Genomic DNA, 26,715 nt, shown 5'->3' with positions numbered 1-26,715 from the left:
AAGCTACTTGAGGGCTATCTGTGCTAGCCGTCCCTAATTTAGCAGTGTAAGACTAGAGGGAAGGCAGCTAGTCATTACCACCCACCGCCAACTCTTGGGCTACTCCTTTACCAACGAATAGTGGGATTGATCGTCACATTATAACGCCCCCACGGCTGGGAGCGCGAGCATGTTTGCCGCGACTCGGACGCGAACCCGCGACCCTCAGATTACGAAGCGCATGCCTTAACGCGCTAGGCCATGCCGGGCCCATATGGGATGCATCAAGTGTTTAAAGATGGCCTATTGTATGGGGAATGTTGCTTCATTTCCTACAATTTTCTTAAGTTAATTCTAAAATTTTCAAATTTGTTTTAAACTTGTCTTTACATTAAATCAAAACATCGTTGAGGTCGATACGTTTCTATTTTTAGAAAACTTGAATTACTTTTCTAAACTACAAGGAAAAAAATCCGTCACATTACATCTAGTCGTAGATGTCAACTATATTTTACTAAAGTTAAACATATTTCGCAAACAAATTGATTTTGTTTTCATTTTCATGTTTTAGCGTGCCCATTATGAAAAAAAAACAACATTAAAGAACTTTAGATAACAAACCTTCCCCGATGTGAGAACACCAATATTCTTCTATTTCTGGAACCTTCAGATCTGCCAACTTTCCATCTGTAGTTAACAATGACAAACTGTAATGCTAGCTGGTTATATAAAGTAATTCATTTTGTTGTTGTACAACAAAACAAAAACCTAAGCAAGAACAGTTGCATTGCCTCCCCTTCTGTTAGTAGTTTAGTAGTAATCCTGTGGGCATATAATGTTGAAAATTTGGTTTCGATAACTAAAATGGGCAGAGTACAATGAGCCAGTTCCGCTTAACAACAATAAAAAACTATGCTATCGTCCATATAGCTTCTCACATTTGTGTAATAAAAGACTAGTTAGAAAATTATTTTGAAAAGTTTTCCTAATATTTTTATTTTATTTTCTTACCATGTGAATTAATCGAGTCCACCATAATTAAGTAAAACACACCGACGTGTGTTTGATTTGATTTGTGCGCATGGAAGGGATTTTTCTGTTATTGTTGTTTCATCCGTTACAACAGAACGTTTATGGTTGTAGGATATTTTTAAAACGCTCACAATACACAGAAGTCACGGAGTATTTTCCAGATATTTCCATACAACAACTCGTTTTATTCTATTTTTCAACTTGTACAACTGTTTAAGATTACATACTTTTTTGGGAATCGGTTTCATGGGTTTGAAAGGAAAAAAATGTGTGTATATCTGTACAGGATTAGGCTATCATTCTTTTTTGTACTTTTGCATCTCATTCTATAATATTTATATTATTTTTCGCAGAATTTACAACAACAAAAATTATTAAAATACTGTCCTAATTAGATTTAAGTTTACATTACTGGACTAATTATAGAACGAGGCTAGCAGTATTTATATCTGATACTTGCTGGAAAGCTCGAAGCAAAAACAATAGCTGTTACTTGTGTTTGTGTGCTGTACAAATAAAAGAAAAACTGGAACCTATTCAACACATTCAGTACAGCTCTTGTCCTTTCTTTCCACCTTGTTCCACCATACACCAACTTGCACATGGAAAACGTAATAATTATGAGGAAAGAACATGTACTGGACGTAAATTGGTTTTTACTGCATAATTAATTAAGATTTTGAAAACTGATGCTGCTACAAACAACTTCAGTTCCGAAGTTATTAACATTGTTGACTACAATAAAAACGTTTTGTTTATTTGTTTAATAACAAACTTTAAGTATTCATACACCTTATAAAGTGTAAATTTAGTACCAGGAATTGTTGAAATTATAGACAAATATATTTACACTCGGAACAATTATGTGAAACGAAGTCACCTAGAAAAGAAAGGAAAATTAGTATTCTATTTACAAACAATCATGTTTTTTATTTATTTTCTGTATGAAGAGGCTCACAAATGCTAAGACACAAAATATTAAACTTTATTGTTTGTTTTTGAATTTCGTGCAAAGCTGCACGAGGGCTACCTGTACTAGACGTCCCTAATTTAGCAGTGTAAGACTAGAGGGAAGACACCAGCTCACGACCAACTCTAGGTTTACTCTTTTACCAACCTCACATTACAACGCCCCCACGGCTGGGAGGGCGAGCATGTTTGGTGCGACGAGGATGCGAACCCGCGACCCTCAGATTGCGACTCGCCCGCCTTAACCCACCTTGCCATGCTGGTGGGTACAGGATTTCTAATTTTAATTTTTAAGGTATTTTCCCTTAATTTATTCAAGAGTCTATTTTTGATTTTTTTTAATAAACTCTTCTTTTTTCTTTATGTTGCATTTTTATTTTCATATATTTAAAGGTTTAACAATATTGGTTATTTAGTTATCACCATTGGATTCCATCTAAGAACATAGGGCCGCAATTGCTTGCGGATTCTTCAACAAGTATTTAAGTGAGTAGGTTGTTAGCTCACTGCACCAAGCCGTCCCTAATTTAGCAGTGTAAGATTAGAGGGAAGGCAGCTAGTCATCACCACCCACCGCCAACTCTTGGGCTACTCTTACATTATAACGCCCCCACGGTTGGGAGGGCGAGCATGTTTGGCGCGACGCGGGCGCAAACTCGCGACCGTCGGATTACGAGTCGCACGCCTTACGCGCTAGGCCATGCCAGGCCCTTAACAATATTACTTAACGCTTTTAGTAATGATATTGTTGTAATGTGTTCGCTCGTTGTCCGGGTTCTTTTGGATTATTTGTAAGAATAATGCTAATTTCAGTTCACAATATTTTTTTCACAGTAAAAGTTTGCTACCGCTACGTTCACTCTTAGGCCTAATTTCATAAATAAACTTTTCAACATAAACTTCGAGACTAATATATCAAACCAATTTATATCAGTACAATAGAACTGTGTGATTAATAACAATTCCACTCAGAAGAGTGAATGAAATATGTTCAAAACGTGTATCGGAATACATGTACAAGAACAGACTAATAATATAGTCATTTCCCAACACCTGAGAATTTTGTTGAATTTATCTATCGCCGTTAACAATGCAGTAAGAAGTTTTTTCTACTTTGTATTAATTAAACCTTATTAGAGATCAACCATTGACCCAAACAAGACTGGTTGTACTGATAACTCCAGCAGAGTTTGAAACTGCAATTTAACTTTAAACACTGAGTAGTGTTTGATTTTGCTTTAAAGAAGCAAGAAAAAAACAAATCCGTAATTGTAAAATGTTGAAATGGCACAATACAAGTTACGTACGAAATGCTACTGAAATATTTCCGCATAACTTAATAAATTAATATTGATATCAGTAGCGGATGGCTGCACAGGTTAAGTTGAGCAGTAATTGTTTAGGGCCTGTGTCTGAGATTAATCTGGATGAAGGAATTTCTCTTATATCACCTATTTTCTCTACTAAGTAATTTAAATAACTAATATTTACCAAGCTAGTGTGCAAATTTATTTGTTAGAAGGACCTAGCCGTTAATCATGTTGATAACGTTAGATCTAGAAAGTAAATAAAAGAAATTATAAAATTTAGAAACATCCTGTACTTGGTAGATGTGGCAGTTCAGGGAAATAGTCGCACAGAGTGGAGGAAACAAACACGAGACAATAAATATTTCAAATGTAACTTGAAAGAACGTATTGCTAGAAACTTTAGATTGGACCCTAAATGTAACAAACATTTCTTTCAACAAATGTAAAAAAACCAAAAAAAACACGAACTGCAATAACTTGGGGAAACATTACCATTACAGCGGATACCGTAAAAAAATGAACAGCTTTTATAAAGCCAAGGAGACAATATTTTAAGAATATGTCTCAGAGTTCAACCATTAAAAAAAAGAAGAAAAGTTGACTGGATACCAGAAAGACAGAACCTAGTATGATTTATGGGTTGAGGTGCAGCTGGGAATGCCCCATCTATCCTATTCATTGTGTAGCTTTGTGCTTAAATTACAAACAAATAAATCCTAAGAAAAGGAGATATTGCTTGTTAAAAAGGTTTGGATTTTTTTTAATGTTATGCACAAAACTACAGAATGGACTATTTGTGTTCTGCCCACCACAGGCATCGAAACCTGGTTGCTAGCGTTGTAAGTTAGGCATACCACTGATAAAAGACAGGAAGTTTAGACTAAAAAACACCCACTATGATCACCTTTGAAAATACATTTATGAGAGAAAAGCCAAAGGGGTAACTCCAGAAAATAATTTTCCAATGGAAAATAAGTCTGCTGAAAAGCCCAAGGTTCCATCAAGATCAATTCCGGAGAATCTTCAAGGATAGAGTCACCAATGCATTTAATCAACACCAATCTAGGATAAACTCTTCCAGTGGCAGGATAGCCAGTGACGATAAAGAATAAAAGATATAACATCTGTGTCCCATTGAAGAGAAAAACGATTTGGTAAATGGACAGTTTAATGTACCGTTGTGTTTGTATATGAAAATTGTTTAAGTTACTTCACAATCCAAGAAAAGAACTTCGTTGTAAGTCATATTTTCAGTGTTATAATTTAGTTGTTTGCTAATTATGATGATTACATTAGGTGTATAACGTTGATAAGAAATTCCAGAATCTGAAAACTTCCTGTTAGAAGCGAGAGTTCATTATAAATAATCGATTAAAACTAAGTTATTGATCACATAAGTTATACAGGTCACTGAGATTTGATATTTCTGTTAATTAATCGGTAAATTAGTCAGATTTGTTAATAATAAGAAACATGTTTTGTTAAGCGTTACTAGTGTTTTAGGCCAATAATAGTTTTTGAGTTTCTGTTGAAACTTTTGTATTTAAAGCTAGTCCTAAAAGTACGAGTAGCTGTAGCAAACGTTAAAGGATAAACAAATCAATTTTCGTATTGCGTGTATCTAACTTTGAATTAGTTTCCCCCAAATAAACTATTATTAAACAAAAGCCGAAAAACAGAATAACGTTACAACGATACGGTACAATGGTCATATTCTGCATTGATTTCCCATTGATATTATTCGCACTGGAAATTCTTTCAGTACATGTATTACCCACTCGTAGTTTTGTGTTATCCGAAGCCCAGATTATATTTACTAAATATACTTGCGTGTTCAGTATTATTCATAACTTAATACGTTACAGCATTTTTGTACTATACAAATATGTATGGGATTGAATCCTAAGATCACAGTACTTTTCACTGCAGGCTAATATGACATTCGCTCACTTATACAGAGTGAGGTTAAGTTCATATTTTGTGTTTATTACTGGTGTGTGGAAGAGCATTATTAACCTTTGCTCTTGGCCTACAGTTATCTTAATCCCACCCTGACAAATACATAAATTGGTTGCTATAGAAATTATGTTTGTAGTCCTGCGATACTGTTACATTTTGAAACTATTGTTGTTTAAAATAAATAATCTTAGGGAACTTTTATTATTCTCACTTTTAAACTTCTAGATTTTTTATAGGCAAGATTATGCTATCTTCTTTATACATAATACGTAATTAAACACTATCAAACTGTAACAATGGTGTTCAATCAAAAGCGTTAGGATCGAGAGGAGGTGTTATTGTCACTGTTACTTCTTACACAACTGTTTCTACTTGAAAAACTTTTATTAAACTACTCATTGGACTCTTGTAATTTTCTTTAGCTAATAAATTTCTGGAGATGAACAAATCAAGAGTCTATCAGATGTTCTTATAATTTTAACTGTAGTCTAACTTTTCTCGAAATTTGGTAAATTCAAAATTTTTTGTGCAAAACGTTTACGGCATTAACGACACTTGATGTTAAATGTGTACTGAAAATTTATTCACTTTTTATGAGTATTTATATATATATATATAATAACAATTTTCTTTTGAGTAGTTTATTTGCTATAGGCCTAGGTATGATATAATTTTATTTCAATTACTTATTTAGTTTTGTTATAACAAACTCTTTGTAAAAACTTTGTATTAATTACTTCAAAAGAAACTAAACAGCTGAACGTCACTAAGAATTTTCTCAGAACACACACGTAATCCAATTTTCAGCAGTATGAAGAACAGTGTATTCCTGAGCTTTAGTAACAATACACGTTTTGTAGATGTTCAGGTAATAAAAATACAGACAAATAGTCAGTACAACCTGGAGACTTTTATTGGATAAAACCTATCACTCTGAATAATTTGTCCCTCGCTGGGTAAGTCTTCGGATTTACAACGCTAAATTCAGGAGTTTGATTTACCTCGGTGGACACGGCAGATAACCCGATGTGGCTTTGCTGTAAGTAAAAAAACACACACAGGAATAATTTAGAACACAAATGTCCAACAATTTGGATTGTCTCCTTGGTAAGCTGTATGAAATTATGAAATGCATGGGATTGGTTGAATTGACAATACCATATCATGATGAACGTAAAAAAAAAAAAGAACTCTGAGCTTTAAAACGAAAGTTACGTGCTTAAATGATGAAAGTTTGTTAAATAGCGTTTCTGCTATTAGACCTTAAGAGTCTAACGATGTAGTAACATTATGACAATGTCAAATTAAATTACTTAGGGAAAAACCATAGCAAAGCAAGATCGGTTTTTGTTATAATACCGCGTAACAAACATTGACATTTTTACATTAGATACGATCTACAACATGAAAAATCTACCCTAGCAACTGAAAGTACAACAAGGTGACCTCTTCACAACTTCCGATGACATCACGTGAAAAGGGTCAATGGTCAAACCAGTCCAGTATATATAGATTGATATAGATGAGTCAGTTTACGTATGCAGTGAGTGTCAAAATGTCTGGTATACTGATAATGAGGCTAGAGGCATTAAAAATACTTTTGTCCTGTAAAATTGTTTAGTAAAAACAATAAAGCTTCACAAAAGCCCAGAATTCTTTTTCCGATAGAAATGTCCACATAGTGTTTAATAAAAACAAAAATGTCAGCCTGGTTGAATGCAGCAGGCCAGTTGATGGTCTTGATTCATCTAGTTCTTTATATATGTAAAAACGGCTGGTACAGATTGAGAAAATTTTATGTAGAGAAATGAACAACGTTTCTCTACAAGTGGGTTTTCTCGTCATCATGGATCATCTAGTTCTTTAGGCCCGGCATGGCCTAGCGCGTAAGGCGTGCGACTCGTAATCCGAGGGTCGCGGGTTCGCGCCCGCGTCGCGCTAAACATGCTCGCCCTCCCAGCCGTGGGGGTGTATAATGTGACGGTCAATCCCACTATTCGTTGATAAAAGAGTAGCCCAAGAGTTGGCGGTGGGTGGTGATGACTAGCTGCCTTCCCTCTAGTCTTACACTGCTAAATTAGGGACGGCTAGCACAGATAGCCCTCGAGTAGCTTTGTGCGAAATTCCCAAACAAACAAACAAACAAAATCTAGTTCTTTATGAGTTTAACATGGTTTTAGTAGGGTTTTTTTTTCTGTAAATTATGGATAATGTTTGTACACTGGTTAAAATTATTGGATAATTTTATCTTCACAAAATTATGGATCGGTTTCTGCACCGTTGGGTGAAATAAATGTCATTTCTTCTATTGATAATTGTTTGGTTTAAGTTTCGTTAGGATCACACTAGCGCGTACGGTTAACGATGACGTAATGCAGTTAAGCTCACACGTAATGAAGTTTTAACAGATAACACAGTACACAAAGAAACACAATAGACTTACACCCTCGTACAATCGCCCTGGTGAAGTAATTTTTAATGACGAGAAATCCACTTGAAGTAAAAATGTACCTCAGAACGGCTGGTATGGGTGTTAACACTTTTACTGATAAAGCAGAGAACGACGTTTCGACCTAGGTGATCTTCAATGTCAGCCAATGAAGACAAAAGTGGAATTCGCCTTGTTTCTATGATAATAAACTTTTCTAACAATATTGTCTTTATTAGCACAGTAAAAAAATATGAACAAGTTTTCGTGTTTTTTTTAACCCAGTTTAATTCTAAACTCTGTTTATATTTTCTTTCGAATCTCATGTTATTGTAATACTCCACACTCACTAACCGTTGGAGAAGTATTATTTGGAATAACACAGAGGCAAAATCTGCGAAATTATGCTGTTTGCGTATGATTCTCATTGAAGTAATTAATATACAGTGATTTACGACACATAGGCCCGGCATGGCCAGGTGGTTAAGGTGCTCAACTCGTAAACTGAGAGTCGCGGATTCGAATCCCCGTCACACCAAACGTGTCCGCCCTTTCAGCCGTGGGGCGTTATAATGTTACAGTCAATCCCATTCTTTGTTGGTAAAAGAGTAGCTCAAGGGTTGGCGGTGGGTGGTGATGACGAGTTGTTTTCCCTCTAGTCTTACACTGCTACATTAAGAACGGCTAGCGCAGATAGCCCTCGTGTAGCTTTGCGCGAAATTGAAAAAAAAACACAAAAAACAGTTACGTCATGTCTTTCTGCCGTCTTATAGTAAGCAAGTATACTAATATTCGAAAAATACAGGTTATACCGAGAATAATTTCAAACACTGACTACAAATGGATAAAAAACCAAAACTATTTCTCACAAGGAATAACTTCGAGCTTAGAAATTAGATTCTAACTTATTTGTAGAGTTTTAATTGAAAGCTGAGATCTTGAAATAGATCAAAGCAAAAATACGCTTGTGCAGAACAAAAACAATATAAGAAAAATGAGAAACCATACTTTTAAGTCAGGTCAAGACTCTGTTATCATTCTCGTTAAACATATTCAAACAATATTAACCCTCTATTCGTACAAATTTCTGTCTCACCCCTTGAAATGAGTGTGACTTAGCTCCAAGAAGTTACAGCACAGAAACACAATTGAATGAGTTTTATGACTCATTCCATGAAAGTAGGTGGAATATGTAGAACATAGATGTGTTAACCCACTTCTAATACAGAGATATCAAAACTTTTGTATAAATTAGAAGATAAGATAAGACCTTCCCTTTTATAGTTCAAGAGAGTATTTTAAAGGCATGAAGAACACCTGCACGAATATTTAAAAAAAGGTACATAAATATATCTTGGTAAATATATAGTCTTTAGTAGTTATGAAATGATAAAATATAATGATATTTACAATTATCACAATATTAAGAACTATACTGTTATTTTTGGTTTATTGTTAGTTAGTTAAATTTACGAAATGCTTTTCCGTTTCTGTGGCATTGGTTAAACTTTATGTAATCCAACAAAGATCGCAATCATTTCGAGAGGGATGCGTTATGATTAAATTATTATTTATACCACCTACATAAGCAAAATTATTTGATAAATGTGCTTTCCGAAAGTGTTATGTTCCAAGAGTAAATAAAACAAAATTAAGATTAAAAAATATGTTTATGTCTCGCATTTGAAGTTCGTACGTCATGCTGTGTTACAACCTACAGAGTGCATAGTACTCCTCGTGATGTATAGGGTGCACAGTTTTAGTGACATCACAACAATACAAATTTCAATGTTAAACGCCCTATATGTGACGTCATTTTAGTGTATACTGACTGAGAGACAGGCAGATAACATACCACTGTTAATTGGTGGAAGTGGTTAAAACAGGTGACCTCTCTAGGCTACCTTAGGCTCCTTTTAGGGGAAAAATAAGTAAAAGTAAATGCATCTTGCTCAAAAATGCTAATTACAACATATAAAGGGTTAAGTACAAATGTGTGTGGTTTTCGACTTTCCATAATAATAAGTGTCAAGATTCGATAAACAAGGCTCACAATAACATGTGGTATAGCTCCAGGCAGATGTGTGTTTCGCCTCACTTTCATGTGATTTCATGTCATAATTTTTCCACCAATAGAACACCACCATCACATGGCTCCCTCTGTGCACCATTACTGAACAATCAATTCTCATTTGACAGAACTTGAGATTAGACATTTTTCTTTTGTTCCAGTTCTGTTACAGAGTGATTCACCTTAGTTTAATTTACATTATGTTCCCTTTCACTTTGAAAGTATTTACTTATCTGTTTTGCCAGCAAATCTTTTGCTTGTTTGTTTGATGTCATACATAGATTCTGAAGTTAATGTGACCACTTCAGGTCTATTCACCTGATGCCATATTTCAGGCCACAGGATGAATGTATTGGCATTTATTTTCAAAGAGATTGAGAGTTATATGGGACAAACTTTATCTCCTCCTTTTGCCCCTTTTCTTCCTGATTCTGACCACACTGATGAAGATTTTGATTGTTTGTCCCTCTCACTCGGTGTTCACAATGCCTTCCCACACCGGTTTAAGTTATTTGTTCCACATATTTCTTAAGGCATGTTTTCTTCTCCTCTCGGCCTGTAGGCATTGTCAGGTAGATGTATTTGCTATCAATGGCACTTGTACATTGTACCGTCTAACAAATCTTCCTCTTTGTATAGGGCCCGGCATGGCCAAGCGCGTTAAGGCGTGTACTTTGTAATCCGAGGGTCGCGGGTTCGCGCCCGCGTCGCGCTAAACATGCTCGCCCTCCCAGCCGTGGGGGTGTATAATGTGACGGTCAATCCCACTATTCGTTGGTAAAAGAGTAGCCCAAGAGTTGGCGGTGGGTGGTGATGACTAGCTGCCTTCCCTCTAGTCTTACACTGCTAAATTAGGGACGGCTAGCACAGATAGCCCTCGAGTAGCTTTGTGCGAAATTCCAAAACAAACAAACAAAACAAAACAAAAGATTGGTATATCAATCTGGTGTGGTGGTTGCGGTACATCGCATAACAAAAATTAAACAAAAACTTGATTTATTAAATTTTTGTTACCTCTTTCGTTCCATGTTATTAATTTCGTGTCCCTCGGCAGCTAGCTGCCAATCTGTAAATGCTGCCCTGTCGACAAATATCATTGGTCGTTGAAGAGTGAAAATGTGGTTGAGTTGTTACATGCGTAATATTTTACACTTCTTGACTAAATAAGAGAGCTTATAACGACAAAATTCGGATCTCAATACCCACGGTAGACAAAGTACAGACAGTATAATGTGCAGTTTTGTGCTTAACAACAATAAAGTAATTCGCTTCGCTATTTGTTTGTAATTAAGCACAATGAGCTATTTGTGCTTTACCCATCTCGAGTATCGAAAGTTTGCTTGTTTGTTTTTGAATTTCGCGCAAAGCTACACAAAGATAGCCGTCCCTAATTTTGGAGTGTAAAACTAGAGGGAAGACAGCTAGTCATCACCACCCACCGCCAACTCTTGGGCTACTCTTTTACCAGCGAATAATGGGAGAGATCATCACACTTTAACGCCCTCACGGCTAAAAGGGCGAGGATGTTTGGTGCGACCGGGATTCGAACCCGCGACCCTTGGATGAGGAGTCGAACGTCTTAATACGCTTGGCCATGCCGGGCCCCTGCTAATATGTATTCCAAAATTTCGTTAAAAAGAAAATAAACATCACAAGTTTTGAGTTCTCTTAACAAGAATTCAAAACGACCAGATAACCACGGAATCAAAGATTTCAGATTTCGAAATAATATCTCAAATCCCTAAATAAAACCAATTTATTATACATTACTTAGCAACTTTAGTAACCAGAGGTCTCCTTTTAATTATACATTACTTAGTAACTTTGGTAACTCAAGGTCTACTTTTAATTAAAAAGAATTTCGGCCCGCAAACCTGTCGATTTATTTTGTTGTTGTTGTTTCAAAGAAAGATTCCGTGTACATGAAAAGTTTTTTTTCCAAAAATTGAATATTTTAGTTTATATACATTTAATTTTACGAAAAAAAAATTATTCTATAAATCATATTTTAAAGATGTTTTAAAGAAATTTTTGACATAAAACACAAACCTCAGTTGGAGAAACAAGACTCTTCTGTACAGCGATACAAATAATGTTGTTTGTTTAGAACTAAACCTAAAACTACACAAGGGAAGAGCTGTGCTCTGCCAATCACGGGTATCAAAACCCGGTTTTCAGCTTGATAACGTTTTAACTGTTTTTCTTTAATTGATTGTACATTTGATTGATGTAAGACTGCTACACAATAGTTTACGTTGTTTTTGTTTGATAACGATTTAACTGTTTTTCTTTAGCTGGTTGTATATTCGATCCGATCTAAGACTGTACACAATGGTTTACGTTGTTTTTATATAAGTAAAAACGGCTAGTATGGATACAAAAAACTCTATGTAGAGGAGAGAACAACGTTTCGACCTTCTTCGGTCATCGTCAGGTTCACAAAGAAAGAAAGAGGTAATTGACCGATAACTGTCCACATATTTGAAGGCGGTTGTGTAATTGAGTGTAGGAATGTAGAGGGCGTGAAAAGGAACACATTTATGCCTGTATTAATAAATATAATCAAACATCGATGACCGAAGAAGGTCGAAACGTTGTTCGCTCCTCTACATAGAGTTTTCTCTATCCGTACCAGCCGTTTTCACATATATAATTTTCTCTACAAGTGGGTTTTGTCGTCATCACGGATTACATTGTTGTGTTTGATAACGTTTTAACTGTTTCTTTAATTGGTTGTATATTTGATCCGATCTAATACTGTTACACAATAGTTTATATTGTTTTTGTTTGATACCGTTTTAACTGTTTTTTTAATTGATTGTATAGTTGATTCAATCTAAGAATGTTACACTATAATTTACGGGTTTTTTGCCTTGAAATATAGTAAGATTATAGTTTATTAATATAATGTTTAGTTGCATCAGTTTCTTTCTTTCTTTAGAGCCATTTTTAGTTCTCTTTATTTGGTTTATGTGGTTGTCTTTATACAGATATAAGTTTTGATGTATTGTAACATTCACTATTGGATTTAAGAATGGCATTCCTATAACTAGTGGTTGTTATATATAGGGCCAGCACGATGAGTTTTGCTTCCATGTGCAAATGCTGACTGTGCTACAATTCCTTCATCCCCGTCATTATAAGAATTCTACACAACTATACTTCCAATAACCTTCCTCCCCTGTGCAGACCCGGCACGGTAAGGTGGTTGAGCAACTTGACTCAAAATCTGAGGGTTGCGGGTTCGAATCTCCGTCACTCCAAACATGCTCGCCCTTTCAGCCGTGGGGGCGTTATAATGGGATTGATTCGTTGGTAAAAGAGTAGTCATAGAGTTAGCAATTGCTGGTGATGACTAGCTGCCTTACCTTTAGTCTTACACTGTTAAATTAGGGACGGCTATAGCAGATATTGATATTTATATTCCTTAAACATAAACTAGTTTGTTTCGAATTTCGCGCAAAGTTACACGAGGACTCTGCGCTGGTCGTCCCTAATTTAGTTTTATAGCAGAAATATCTTACATTTCCTTGATTTAAAACATAATATATTAACTGTTTTTGTTACATGTTCCTTTGTTATACCTATAGCATTAAACGTCACGATTTTCGTGTGGCGAGTTCGAACGAAGTAACATATCACATTCCATGAAAAAACATATATAATGTCCAAATAAAGAATCAGTTGATATTCCACGGATTGTGCTATTTTCTGGTAATATATTTTTCGAATTATTTGAGAGGAATGAAACATTGAATCAAGTGATTCCTTATTTATAATATCCCCGGTCTCCAAGAAAAATACTGTATCAAGTTTAATTCGTTTCTTTGATTTGCCAAAATGCACATAATTTATGCATTCCTCAGTCTCTACATTTAAATTTTGCCTTTTGAAACAGCATTTCGATACTCGTGATGGGCAGAGCACAGATAGCCCACTGTCTTGTTTTGTACTTTATTCTGAGTAATCAATCAATCAATTCCTATCTAATACAAGTAAAACGATCGTAAATAGCGAGACTGTATGTTATAATTATCTATTATCTATCGTTCAACTGACTTCCTAAAGAACCTAAACGTACATCTACAGTAAAATGTGTGCACATATTCATCCAGTTTGTCTTTCTTTTGAACGTTCTCCGTCTTCATATTTTTAATCACTTTGGATAAAAATATTGCATGCTTAATCCAAATATCAAAATGTAATCTCCATTATTACAGATGACTTTGACGGAAAAAAATATCATTAAAAGATGAAACTCATTAACAAGTTTTTTTGAGGGTCAGAGTTTAATCTTGTTGTTATTGCACTTGATATAGAAGTACTCATATGAAAATTTATCAAATGGGTCACAACTTGATCTCCTTAACAGGTACAAGAGTCGCCAGGTGACAGGATATCTAAGGACGCCACCTGCATGCAACATAACAATTACATAATTTGCTAATTATGTCAACCTGATGGTTACATAATTATTACGTAATATACAACGGATGCCACCGCCTAAAATTTATGTAACTGTTACGTAACAGGTAGCAGAGGGCGATGACGTTATAATTCCACGAAGTGGCAACAGAGGTCACGTCACTAAAAGAGGAACTGGTGGACAGGGAGAAGAAGGATGAAGTCATCTGTGCAGATAGTTCGCGAGTGAGTGACCAAAAGGTCATGTATATTTAAATATATCAACATATCATCAGCTTCATAGTAACTGGCCCGGTGGGTGGTGATAACTAGTCGCTTTCCCTCTAGGCTAACACTGCTAGATTAGGAACGGTTAGAGCAGATAACCCTCGTGTAGCGTAGCGCGAAATTCAGAAAACAAGGGCTGGAGTACTGTGGGTTACATGAATGTTCGGGATGGAGGAAGAAGTCTTTTTACACCTGACCCTCTTGGGTATCTAAAATCCTATATACACAAAAGTCCACAAAGAAGAAAAACAAATTACAATTTTATCCAACTTACATAACGAATTGTTTAAAATTATCGTCACTGAAAAGTTAGTAGAATTATGTTACGCTTTATAAATAAAACATTAATTTCTGGTTCTTATCATTATGATCAATTTAATACTTTTGTTTGCTTGTATATTTAATTGCGATATGTACTTTTCACAAAAACGGATAATGTCCTTAAGGGTAGTGTTATTGTAAACAAGTACTTCAATGTGTTTTACAGAGTGGATGATGTTACTATAGGTGGGTTGTTGTTGTTGTTTTGAAGTTGATACACAATGGAATATCTGTGTTTTGCCAGCCACGGGTATCAAAACCCAGATTCTAGCGTTGTAAGTCTGCAGATATACCGCTGTGCCACTGGGGGCACTTTTGGTGGAGACAGCTACTAAAGTTCTTTAGGACTGCTGTATTACATGTGTTTTAAATGGGCGGGTGGTGCTTCTATAGAGAGGTAATGTTACTAATATACTGCAATACTGAGAATTTTTAGTACATCTAATAAACATTTTCATAAACATTGAACAAGACAGTAATGCAGATCATGTTTTAAATATCGATCTAATATATATTTTACGTACTGATTTTAGTCTTCTCTGTCTAATTTACATGTCATACGTTTTTATATTTTTTTGAAGTTTTATAAATAAAATACTTTATACTAATTTATTTCTACAATTAATCTATCGTATAACATGTTTATTTCGAACGTTATTTAATATACAACAATTTCGTGTTTAGTTTTATAAGTTGATTTGTTTCATTCAGGTGTAAATGACCTAAGTAAACGTTCTAGATAATTATGTTCTAATCCTTCTGTAGATGTTTTTACAAATCTTTATCTAGAACTTGTTTCTTACTAATTTAAACTATTTGCATACAGGCTAAAAGCTCGATAAACTCTGGTTGTCAGAAAAAAAAAGCATCGTATACCATTTTATTTATACATTTTTTCCATATATTTACCATCAAATGATTACTAAATAATTTATGACAATGTTGCTAACATACATACAAATGGCACAGAATCTTTTCACTCTATTGGTTATTTTATTCTGACTAACCACATCCCCAAAATATGTTGACTAAACTTGACTATTGTGTAAAATCAACTGGCGAATTTGCCTAAGGCTAAACCTCCAATCAATATATCAAAATTTTTGAACTTCAAGACCACCCATTGACAGAATAAAAGTTCGATAAACATAAGTGTATCAATTTAGAAAATACTGGATTGGCATATTTAAATTAGTTTGTGTACAACTTTTGTACAGAATGTCCATATTACTATTTGTTCATTACTGTTTCTATTTTTCATGTAAATGATATAGTTCATTTTTGTAACAATATGTGAAAGCAAACGTTGAATTTAACACAAGACATTTCAATTTATCGTACTAAAGATATGTCACTACATAAATAAATGAAAAAAGATTCGAACATGTGCTTTATGGTTAAACAATTATTTTGTGTTTCTAGCATAATTAGTTGTTTGCCTTTAACGTTCAGTGTAAACCATGCATGTAAGATTTGAATTTATAGACTCAGAAAGACTAGATTTTGAAATGATGTCATGGTAACACGTAATTCATCATCTTTCACTTCACTTGTACTTCATAGGAAAATCATCAGTCATGTTGATTGTCAGTTATGAATCAATGTTCTGTGATTTTATTATACAAAATTCATGTTTCGTCATATTTGAAACGTAAAATTCTTCAAGTAAGAACTCATTTGGTTCTTTTTGAAATCTAATGAACAAAGCGTGATCTTCGTTTTCATAGTGTGCTCTGATTCTCAAACAATCCAGAATCTCAAGGATAATATTCAGGAACTTGATTCGCGATAATAGTTCCTTTATCTGATGTATCAAACACACTTTGAATTTAAATTCGAGGAATTGTGTTAGATTCTACTGCTTTATGTTTCGTGTTCATAATATAACATTTCAGCTACAAGAATAATAGTGTGTAGTTTCTTTAAAATTACTATAAAACAGAAAAACTATTTTTCTCTATTTTGGCAGTTATGTTAAACATAAAAAATAAATTTAAAAACCTAAAGATTTGAGATTTATACATAGCAGTATATTAAAACAGTAGAATTTCCAGTATCTGATTCTTAGTTTCCAATTGCAAGTAACAGAGCCTAAAATTTAATATATTATTAACAAAATTATTTGTTTAAGATGTGTTTTTCATGTTATAATATGAGATTTTGTTAAACCAGAGAGATTTCCAATATAAAATATGTTTTTTTTACCTTGAGTTGTGCCTTCAATATTTAAAATTTAAGTGCATAAAAATATGCATTAAACCTAATTCTTTTTCTAGGACTATTAAAGAGATTTCTACATAAATTCCTTGATATAAGCTGGAGCTTTTCTTTTTTCAAAGCCACACAGTGGACTATCTGTGCTCTGCCCGTCACGGGTATCGAAACGTGGTTTCTAGCGTTGTGAGTCTGTGGACATTTGTTTGTAACAAAGGTTACAAAATTTTAGTATAACCAACTTAAAGAAATTATCAGACAGTGCCGTTTTCTTTTTTTAACTGCAGCAAGTACCAAATAATAACTAAACAGAAGGTTATTTCATAACTATGCACAACAGAATAATAAAGTTAAAATGATACTAGATAATATATTCGATTGTAAAAAATACTTTGATGTCACGTTGTGTAAAAAGAAGACAATTCGCCTAAAATGCGTGAAATGAAAATCTAGGGAACAGAAAAGTCCAGATGTTTAAGTGAATCTGTAGCTATTCATTTACTCTTAGAAATCAAATGTTAAATCATTTTTGTTGGTTTTTTTTTCTTATCATCACTGTTATGCTTCTTCATATTTTTAAGAATACTTTAGTATTGTGTCTCACAATCAGTCAGCGATAACTGTAAATGACTTACAATGCAAAATGAAATTCAATTCCCCGCGGTGAACAGAAGTAATTTTGGACAGAAGAAACAACAGTATTGAATACTTTATCACAAAATTAATTTTCATAAATTTCATAAAATGCTTCAGAGACAAAAAGGGACTTATTAACAGGTCGAAGATATCCTTTCCAGCTCTCAACTATAATCACCTCTAATTACTCGCGTATTCATCCAATCTTTTCTTGAACTTTGTTAAAATTTCTCCCTCTACCACCCTTGAAGACAGTTCATTTTGAAAGCTAACCACCCTGTTTGAAAAGTAATACCGTCTGAACTACAGACGACTCTTATGCTGTGAAAATTTGAATTTATAACCCCTCTTCCTATTATTTTGACTGCTAAACACAAAAATGTTTGATGGGTGTTTATTATCAATACCCTTAAACACCTCAATCAAATTCCAACTGACCCTCCTTCTCTCCAGAGAAAACAAGTTTAGAGATTTTAGTCTCTCCTCATAAGACAATCCCACCATCCCAGGTATCATCCTAGTGTAGTGGCTCTTCTCTAAGCCTTCTCCAACAATTCAATGTTCTTCGTGAGGAATGAAGCCCAAAACTGCATACAGTACTCTAGATGAGGCCTTACAAGTGATCTATACAGTGAAATAATAATATCCCTTATTTTGTATTCAATATTTATATAGCTACCACTCAAAATTCTATTAGCCCTGTTATTAGCTACCATACACTGTTTAGATGACTTAAGTGATTTTTCTATCACAACACCAATAATACTTTTTCTACAACCACGATATTTAATGTATTACCATTTAAGTTGTAACAATAATTTGAATTGTAAAAACCTACATGTATCACTTTACATTTTGGGTCGTTAAACACTATCTTCCACGTATTGGTCCAGTGTATCAAATGATCTAAATCTCCCTGTAAGTCTACAGCATATTTAATGCAATTAGCCACCTCATAAATCTTAATGTTATTTGCAAACTTAAGTCAAATATCATTAATATAAATCACAAACAGCAGATGATCCAGCACAAAGCCATGAGGTATAGCATTTGTAATTGTGATCCAGTTAGTTCTAGCTGTATTTATTACTAATCTCTGCTCTCCAGTTAATTTTCTATCCAATTTAATAACATTACCTTGTACCTACAGTTTTAATTTTTGTAACAAGTCTTTTGTGAGGTACCTTATCATATGCTTTCTGAAAATCAACGTAAACCAAATCCACAGTGTTTCCCTCATCACTTCTTGCAATAACATCATCAAAGAATGTCAGAAGATTTGATAAACAAGACTTTCCTTTAGTATAACCATGCCGACTGTTTAACACTACATCACATTGCTTTAAGTGGCCCTGCAATGTATCCTTAATCACACTATACAAACATTTCTAACTGCTGATGTAAAACCAACTGGCCTATAATTGCCTGTAGAATGTTTATCATCTCCTTTAAGTATTGGACTAACATTAACCATTTTCCAATCTTCTATTATTAACTATTTCATTACTCAACGATCTGTAGAAATATTGGCTAGCGATGCACAAATAAAATATTTTAGTCCCTTTAAAACTATAGAAGTTGTATGGCCCTATCATTAAAAAAAAAAAAAAAAAAAAAAAAAAAGAGAGAGACGAGGAATGTGAACTGAGATTTTAGAATTTTATATATAAAATTCTAAGGTTTAGTAAAGGTTACAAAACTCGAGCAGGATAGCAGGTTTTTGGTGGTTTTTTTTTCGTGACACCATTGCAATATATTTAAAATCGTTGAGAATGTTCAATAATTTAATAGTTCCTTGTTGGTAACTTGGCAAGTTTTGATTGGTTAATGTAGTACAAGTAAATGTTTTAGGTTAGTTTTATAGGTATTGCGTATTAGGCTTAAGCTTGAGAAGATTGCGAACTAATCTATCTTTTCGCTGAAATTAGATCATAAAGCAAATTAAGATGAATTCCTGACAAAAGTAAGTATTGCACTGTTAACAAAATGTTTTTAAAAGTTTTTGTTAGCGTCAAAAATGTTAAGTGTATTTGATTAATGTTACACTGTAGTTCCAACTCTCAAATAATTTCACATTTTTAGACAAAGTACCAAGTGGAGCTAGGCCTCGAGACAAATAACGTGCTATATTTGTATTCGTAAATTTTAATTTCTGACAGTTGTCATTGCGTACGAGTTCGTATAAGTTTAGTAGTTACTGATACGAAGACAAATTTGTCATGATTTAATTATAATTTATATATTGCTTTGAGATAATCAGGCTCATACTAACTTTTTACTGTTATTTTTTGAAGCTGACCCACATAAAAATATTCTGAAAATAGCTACAACTATAGCACTATGTCACTATTCTAAGTTTTAAAGTTTTAAGAAAGCTCGTAGAATTGGGAAACGTAGCAAGATTACGTAAGAAAACAATGTTGTTACTTGATAAAGGGTTTCACTATCACGAAAGTTTAATTATTTAGTTATTAGGATAATAATAATAGTATTGACTTAGCTACAGCAGTTAGTTATAATTTATCTGAAGAAAGTTTTCAAATTTAATGTGAAGTTTATTTATTAAACTAATGAAGAAAAAATTAGTTATACCAAAGAAAGGTAGTAAATTCCTTGCAAGATGCACATCTTGCACAAGTGTATATTAAGATTTTCTTTTTCTCTATGTTTGTGTGAATATATTGAGGTTACTCTTATTCTAGTAAATTACTGGTTTTCAGTTGTAGCTTCTGAGCTATTTAACTGTACAAAAATTGTTTGGTTATGGGGAGGCAAGAAATGACCCGATTTCCTAAATAACCACTTTTTAATTGTTTTATTTCAACCTCACTTTCTATTTTCAGTATTACTAAAATTTGGTTAGTTAGTGAGGTCACATAGTATATTTAGCCTAAATATCTACCTTTCACATTTAACATTTTAGTTTTCATTGAGATCAAAAACCAGTATTGAAATAATAAGATTTATATTATTTATCATTTCAAATTAAACAATGTTTAAATGTTTGATTATGTACAATTTCAATTCATAGGACTAATTCTATATTCATGTCACTGCTGGTGACATAGCTATGAAAAGCATAACCCATTGTTTAAATGGTTTTAAAATTTATACAGTAAACAAGTTAACTGAGGATTGGGCCATGCTGATCCAGTAAGTTTATTGTTGAATATCAGATCACAGGAAAGATAGTACTTTCATATCTTTGCATTTTACAATAAACATTAAATATATATCTCTCTAACTTCAACATAAAATGTTCATAAGATTGTAGATATCATGCACAGTCATACCTTATCCAGTGAAGTATTCCTTTCATAATAATGTTTTAGTATGCAGTTGAGGCTTTGCAGGTCTTTATTAGTGAGTAACAGAAATCTTGTACCATATGCCCATATATAATTTACAGGTTTAAACAAATTGTAATTAGATATAACTGAATCGGTATGGTTTTACTTCACCTCTGTATAGTCTCATATATAAAGTTTTCCTGAGATGATCCATGTATATTGGTTGCCTTGACAACACATTGATGTGCCTTGTTGACCACCTTTATGAGACAAGAGTTAAAATGTTTCATATCTCATAATGTATCCTTGGTTAATCATGACAAAGAATTTGTGCAAGGGATGTGATAATATCTTATGCTTGATTTAAGTTATCCATAATAATTACAGCTTACTCTAACATCTGTTATTAACATGTTTTTAATGAAATAGTAATTTACTCACCAGTATATTGTGCCTTTTCTAATATATATATTTTATCTTGAGAGTTGCACATTATGTAACTTACGGCAGTGGTGTAAAATGCCCAAACTGGTATCTGTAGAAGTTTGAATTTAGTATTTGACTAATATTATAGAGAATTATAAAATTCATGTATCATTTCAAGCTGAGCAAAGTCCTGGTAAGAGTACCCTTTTCAGTGAAAAAAAACTTCACAGTTTTTATGAATAGGTTAGAATGGGGTATGGAAATTTGGATAGTAGAAATGGATGATTGATGTTATGGGGCAAGGAATGAGGTGGGGTAGAGTTAGATGTGACTGCTGATAAAACTTAATCGTTAAACAGTGGGAATATTGTGTGTAGCAGCATCAGTTGATGATGGATGCCATTTAAGGGCTAAAAGAGGAAACAGTTAATTTTGTTCTCATCACTTTCTTGATGTAAAACAATATACAAACAACAAAAAGTTGTTTGGTTTTACAAGACTATTTATACTCCCACACTTGAGAAAAGCTCTTAGTTGATTCTTTATTTTGCAAGAAATCATTGATTCTCTTCTAAAGCTCATGTAAAGTGCTACTCTCGTATTGTTGTCAATTGTAACTTATTCCGTAAGCCAGTCACTGTGAGAAAAATAGAACTTTTAACTAGATTCTTTAACTTGTGTTTATTATTCCTCTTATTTTCAGGATATAGCATAATAAAATCAGAGGCCTTTATCTCATCAATCTTTAAATAATACTATAAAATTAAGTTAACTTCTTACCTGTATCTTTTCTCAAAGAAAATATCTTGTTGTTTTCCTTATAAGTCAACTCGTCTTTCTCCAGAATTATCATTCTAGTGGCTGTACTTTGAATCCTCTTCTATAAATCAGAATCTTTCTTAAAAAAGACCAAAACTATAGTAGTATTTCAAGTGAGATGCATCTAGTGGTTAGTATAGAAATTACCTCTTTCAACTAGTGCATCAGTAAAAACATTCTACACTTTTTTTATGTCACTAATTGCAGTAGAACAGTTTTAATTACTTGAGTGATTCCCAGCTATATTGAAAGTATCATACACATTGTGACCATTGAAATTTAGTGGGAATTAGATAGTTTCACTAACTTTATTTGTGCGTATATTTTTGTAAGTGCTTGACTATCTTTCCACACTTTGCATGTATTATCTTTTCCTGACCATGTGAGCATTAAAATAACTTATTTATGCAACTTGCTAATAACTAATAGCATACATATTTAGTTTAAACTTGAAATTTGTAATTTCAAATGGTGTAAATGAACTGGGCAACATTTATTTACGTAGCTTTTGTGTGGAGACAGCATTGCAAACTGTATTAATTCTTATAGGTAGTTTTTGTTTCCATAAAATTAAAAAGTAGTAAGGTTGAGTTTATAGATATCTCACATCTGAGGAGTATTAGTGTTACCCAAACTTAAGTTAAGAACAGGTGTTTATATTAACTTTTACTGATCTTTGTGTATTTAGACTTATTTATAGTATGCTGAACCAATTAAAATTACTTTATAAATGAAACATGCTTTTCACTATAGGTTCTGGTTTTGTCTGGTTTGAGTGAGTTCCTGTTTACAAAAATATGAGGCTTACTAAGTGATCAGAATAGTGAATAAAGATTGAATTGTGAACCTTGTCTCACAATAATAACTGTATAGAGAGGAATTTATCAGCTAACACCCATGTGCTGCATTCATGATTGTCATATGAAACAAGACATGATTGGTTCCCTGGAGGGTATGAATCAGGTGGTGGCTTTTGTCCATCCAATCACAGTCAGTGCACTCCATGCAGATAGTGCCAAGCCCCTTGTGAGCAAAGTGACTTTTGGCCAGAAATATCAAATGGTTGAATGCTGATTCTTGGTGATAATAAGTGGCCTCAGAACTGTGGTAATCAGATTGTGTTCTATATTAGAGAGTATAAATATACTTGTAGTAGGAGAATTTATACATGTGAAGAATGTCTTTCAAAGTATAACATCTGTATTACTCTGCTGTAAACCATCCTCCAAATAGTTTGTTCTAAATCAGGTATATTGTGTGTGTGTATAATATATATAGGAATGGGTAAAAAAAAACATTAGTGTGAACTGTTGAGATATTTGTATTAATTTATTCAATTGCAATTCTTAGCATAGATTACAAGTTTGAAATAAATTACAGATCCAATTCAAGCTTGGTTTTTTTTAATTTACTGAGTAAGTATTCTGACACGTTAAGCATCTGTTCCCAAATTGTATATAATCTATGCTTGCCAGTAGTAAAAACTTAATATTTAGCTTTCTACCTTTATTATCTTTCTTAATTATATGTTGCTTTCAGGGAAAGTTCAAGCAGACTACTAAATATAATATTAGTATGTCTATTTCACGTTTCATTGTACTTACCAGTCGTGATTAAAATATTCACAGGATCACAGTTTTAACACACTACATTTCATGCTGTTACGGAACTCTCTATTTTGCAAGATCTGGTATGTATTTTGAATATTGCTTTACAAGCTTATTTTTGACTAACCTATTTTACCTCTCTGTAGCTTCTACCCAAACATCAAAATCCCCACACTTGTCAAGGATATTTACTGTGTAGTTTCTTAAGTTGTAGTATTTACTGTTGTGTATTTAATGAGTATTACCATATGCTGCTTATATGTAGTTTATAGAACACACTGTACTAACGTCTTCAGTTATTATATTGGCAAAATTAAAATGCATATTTGAAATTTGGAATGTTTTGGATATATTTGTGATAGTTGGAAGTTGTTATACCTTTAATTATTATCCTCAATTCTCTGAGAAAACTGATATATAGTTGATGTATTTTTGACAAGTACTTTACAAAAAGATTGCAACTTAAGTACAATTCAGTGAACAAAACCTAAATACATGCTGCACATATCAGATGAAAATACTTGATACAAAACTATTGTAAAAAGAATTCATCATCCCAATGTAAGGAAAAGGTTTTCTTCAAGATAGCAAACAGTGAAATACAAACACACCTAGCTTCTTCATGTTGTACAAGTTATGAATTTTGTCTTTACAAACACTGGTTTCTTATTACTGTCTGTGTACTAGCACTACAAGTAAACAGCTATTATTTATGTTTAAACATTTTTGTGTTTTTTAGGTACAAAATCCTGTTGGAAATTTCTAGGGCATCAAAAAGTGTTTACTCATAAGGTAGTTTAAAATTTATTTAATAAAATCAGTGTGTGAAAATGCAATTTACAATCCTACCAACACCAGTATTGAGTGGCCTACTGTTGCTGGTGTGTACAGTGACTCAAGTTGGCCCCTTTTCTGCAATGAAGAAAGTAGTAGAATTACAAGATGGGGATGAAGTTGTACAAAGATCTTATGCTATAGTTTTTGATGGAGGCAGTACTGGAACACGAGTCCACGTGTTTACTTTCTTGAATAGCACAGGTGAAGAAACGTTTCTTGTACAGTAAACTAAACAAAAAGTTTTATCAGCTGTAAAAATTTGAATAGAAGAATTTTTGGTTGCGAGATTACTTTTGGTAGTTGTAAAAAATCAGTGCTGTATGTTTAAACATATGCACAAGTTTGTGATTGTGAAACTATTTTACAATTCTGTCTTCTCTAACATGTAAAACTTAAATATTTTTGGTATTTGGAAACGACAGTTTGCAATAAGTAGTAATAGTTGAATGACTTTAATTTGTTGATTTATTCATAGAGACAGGCATGACCCTTCTTGATGAATACTTTCAAGAGGTTAAACCTGGATTGTCAAGCTATGCTGATTCTCCATCAAAGGTTAGTCATAGAAATATCTCATTTCAGAGAACACATTAGATATCTTTAGTATCCAATAACTGCATTATGTTTTTATTTACTGATTAACTTTTGAATTTTTTTTTGTGAGTTTTTTAAGATGCACGAACTCTGTAATTGAAAGTTCTACAGCTTGTTAGAGAATCTTTTTGTTCTAAAGACATCAAAACCATTTGTGAAAATACTTGTTTTATTTTAAACTACAACTATTCAATTTTATTCTGCATTTTAAGCACCAAAGGAAAAGTAATAAAAAATATTCTTGGCTAATTTTCTTGCTTAGTACTGCTTTGACTGCACAAAGTCTGTTATATATTTGTTAGAGATATTAGTTCATAATTCACTTAAAAGATGGCACTTAAGTGATGGTTAAATTTCATTTTGCAGGCCACACCCTGAATTTAATGATTGAAAGTTTAAAGAGACTTTACAGTATATGAATGTCTTCTTGTTATTCCAGAGCATAATTGTAAAGTTAAGTGTATATAAATTTTTCATTCTCTAATTTTTCTATTTATTCAGTTGTTATGATAAAAAATTTGTTATAACAAAGATATTTCATGCTACTGAGTTTGATAAATACTTTCAAGGTTAATAAAAAAATAAGACTTATGTTAAAACTTTGATTTCACATTTTTGTCAGTAGGTATTTTTCATTCTTGATGACGAGAAACCCACTTGAAATAAAAATGTATCTCGGAACTGATGGTATGGTATTAACACTTTCACTGATAAGGAGAGAACAACATTTAGACCTTGTTAACGTGAAGGTGATCCAGGAAGGTTGAAATGTTGTTCTCCCCTTATCAGTGAGAACAACAATTAGACCTTGTTAACGGAAGGTGATCCAGGAAGGTTGAAATGTTGTTCTCCCCTTATCAGTAAAAGTGTTAATACTCATAGCAGTCGTTCCGAGATACAGATTTTCTCATTATATATGTAAAAAATAGCTAGTATGGGTAGAGAAAGCTCTATGTAGAGGAGCGAACAGCGTTTCGACATTCTTCGGTCATCGTCAGGTTCACACTGCTCTACATAGTGTTTTCTCTACCCATACTAGCCATTTTTTACATATAATTTTTTTTTTTTTACAAGTGGATTTTCTCGTCATCACGGGTATTTTTCAATTAAATGATTGTAGATGTACTTGTAAAATAAGTAGTTAGGCCTATTTTAATTATTATGTTTTCTTTTTTCACAGTAGCAGATTAGACACACCTATTTTAATTATTACACACACACACACACACACACACACACACACACACACACACACACACACACCATGAACAACAGAATTTCATTTGGGAATGTTATAGATCACTTTATGAATATTTTCTTATACTTCCATCTTTTAACTGTATAGCTGTAGAACATGCATATTTAAATTCTTTTCTCTTCCTATTTGAACCAAAGTGCTACTTGTCCACCCAGTCTTGTCTAATTATCTGCAAAATTTTATTATGAGATGGGGCAGTTTGTACGAGTTTAGTAAACGAAATGATTCAGAAAGAGTTACTAGTGTTTACAATGAAATATTTTTACAGAAGCT

General features: G+C 33.2%; 1 protein-coding gene and 1 long non-coding RNA gene across 10 annotated transcripts in view; both read left to right on the top strand.

The window, feature by feature from the left end:
- Positions 1-26,715, top strand: part of LOC143226565 (nucleoside diphosphate phosphatase ENTPD5-like) — a 40,666-nt gene that overhangs the window by 3,436 nt on the left and 10,515 nt on the right. The window contains exons 1-5 of one of the 9 annotated variants that reach the window (XM_076457692.1): positions 19,293-19,574; positions 22,900-23,253; positions 23,775-23,836; positions 24,493-24,791; positions 25,066-25,145. In XM_076457692.1, the coding sequence (XP_076313807.1) occupies positions 24,584-24,791; positions 25,066-25,145 (288 nt within the window). In that variant the 5' untranslated portion in view covers positions 19,293-19,574; positions 22,900-23,253; positions 23,775-23,836; positions 24,493-24,583. Of the gene's footprint in view, positions 1-19,227; positions 19,575-22,899; positions 23,395-23,685; positions 23,837-24,492; positions 24,792-25,065; positions 25,146-26,715 lie in introns of those variants that run through there. The other 8 variants (XM_076457694.1, XM_076457697.1, XM_076457696.1 and 5 more) reach the window with 8 other exon arrangements.
- LOC143226566 (uncharacterized) lies at positions 25,163-26,050 on the top strand. Its single transcript, XR_013014674.1, has 2 exons — positions 25,163-25,946; positions 26,019-26,050. It is a non-coding gene; the product is annotated as an uncharacterized LOC143226566 (long non-coding RNA).

Source organism: Tachypleus tridentatus, chromosome 9, assembly GCF_004210375.1.
Source record: "Tachypleus tridentatus isolate NWPU-2018 chromosome 9, ASM421037v1, whole genome shotgun sequence".
In the NCBI taxonomy this organism is placed as follows: domain Eukaryota; kingdom Metazoa; phylum Arthropoda; class Merostomata; order Xiphosura; family Limulidae; genus Tachypleus; species Tachypleus tridentatus.
Note: the sequence above shows the minus strand (reverse complement) of the source record. Positions and strands in the feature narration are given on the sequence as shown.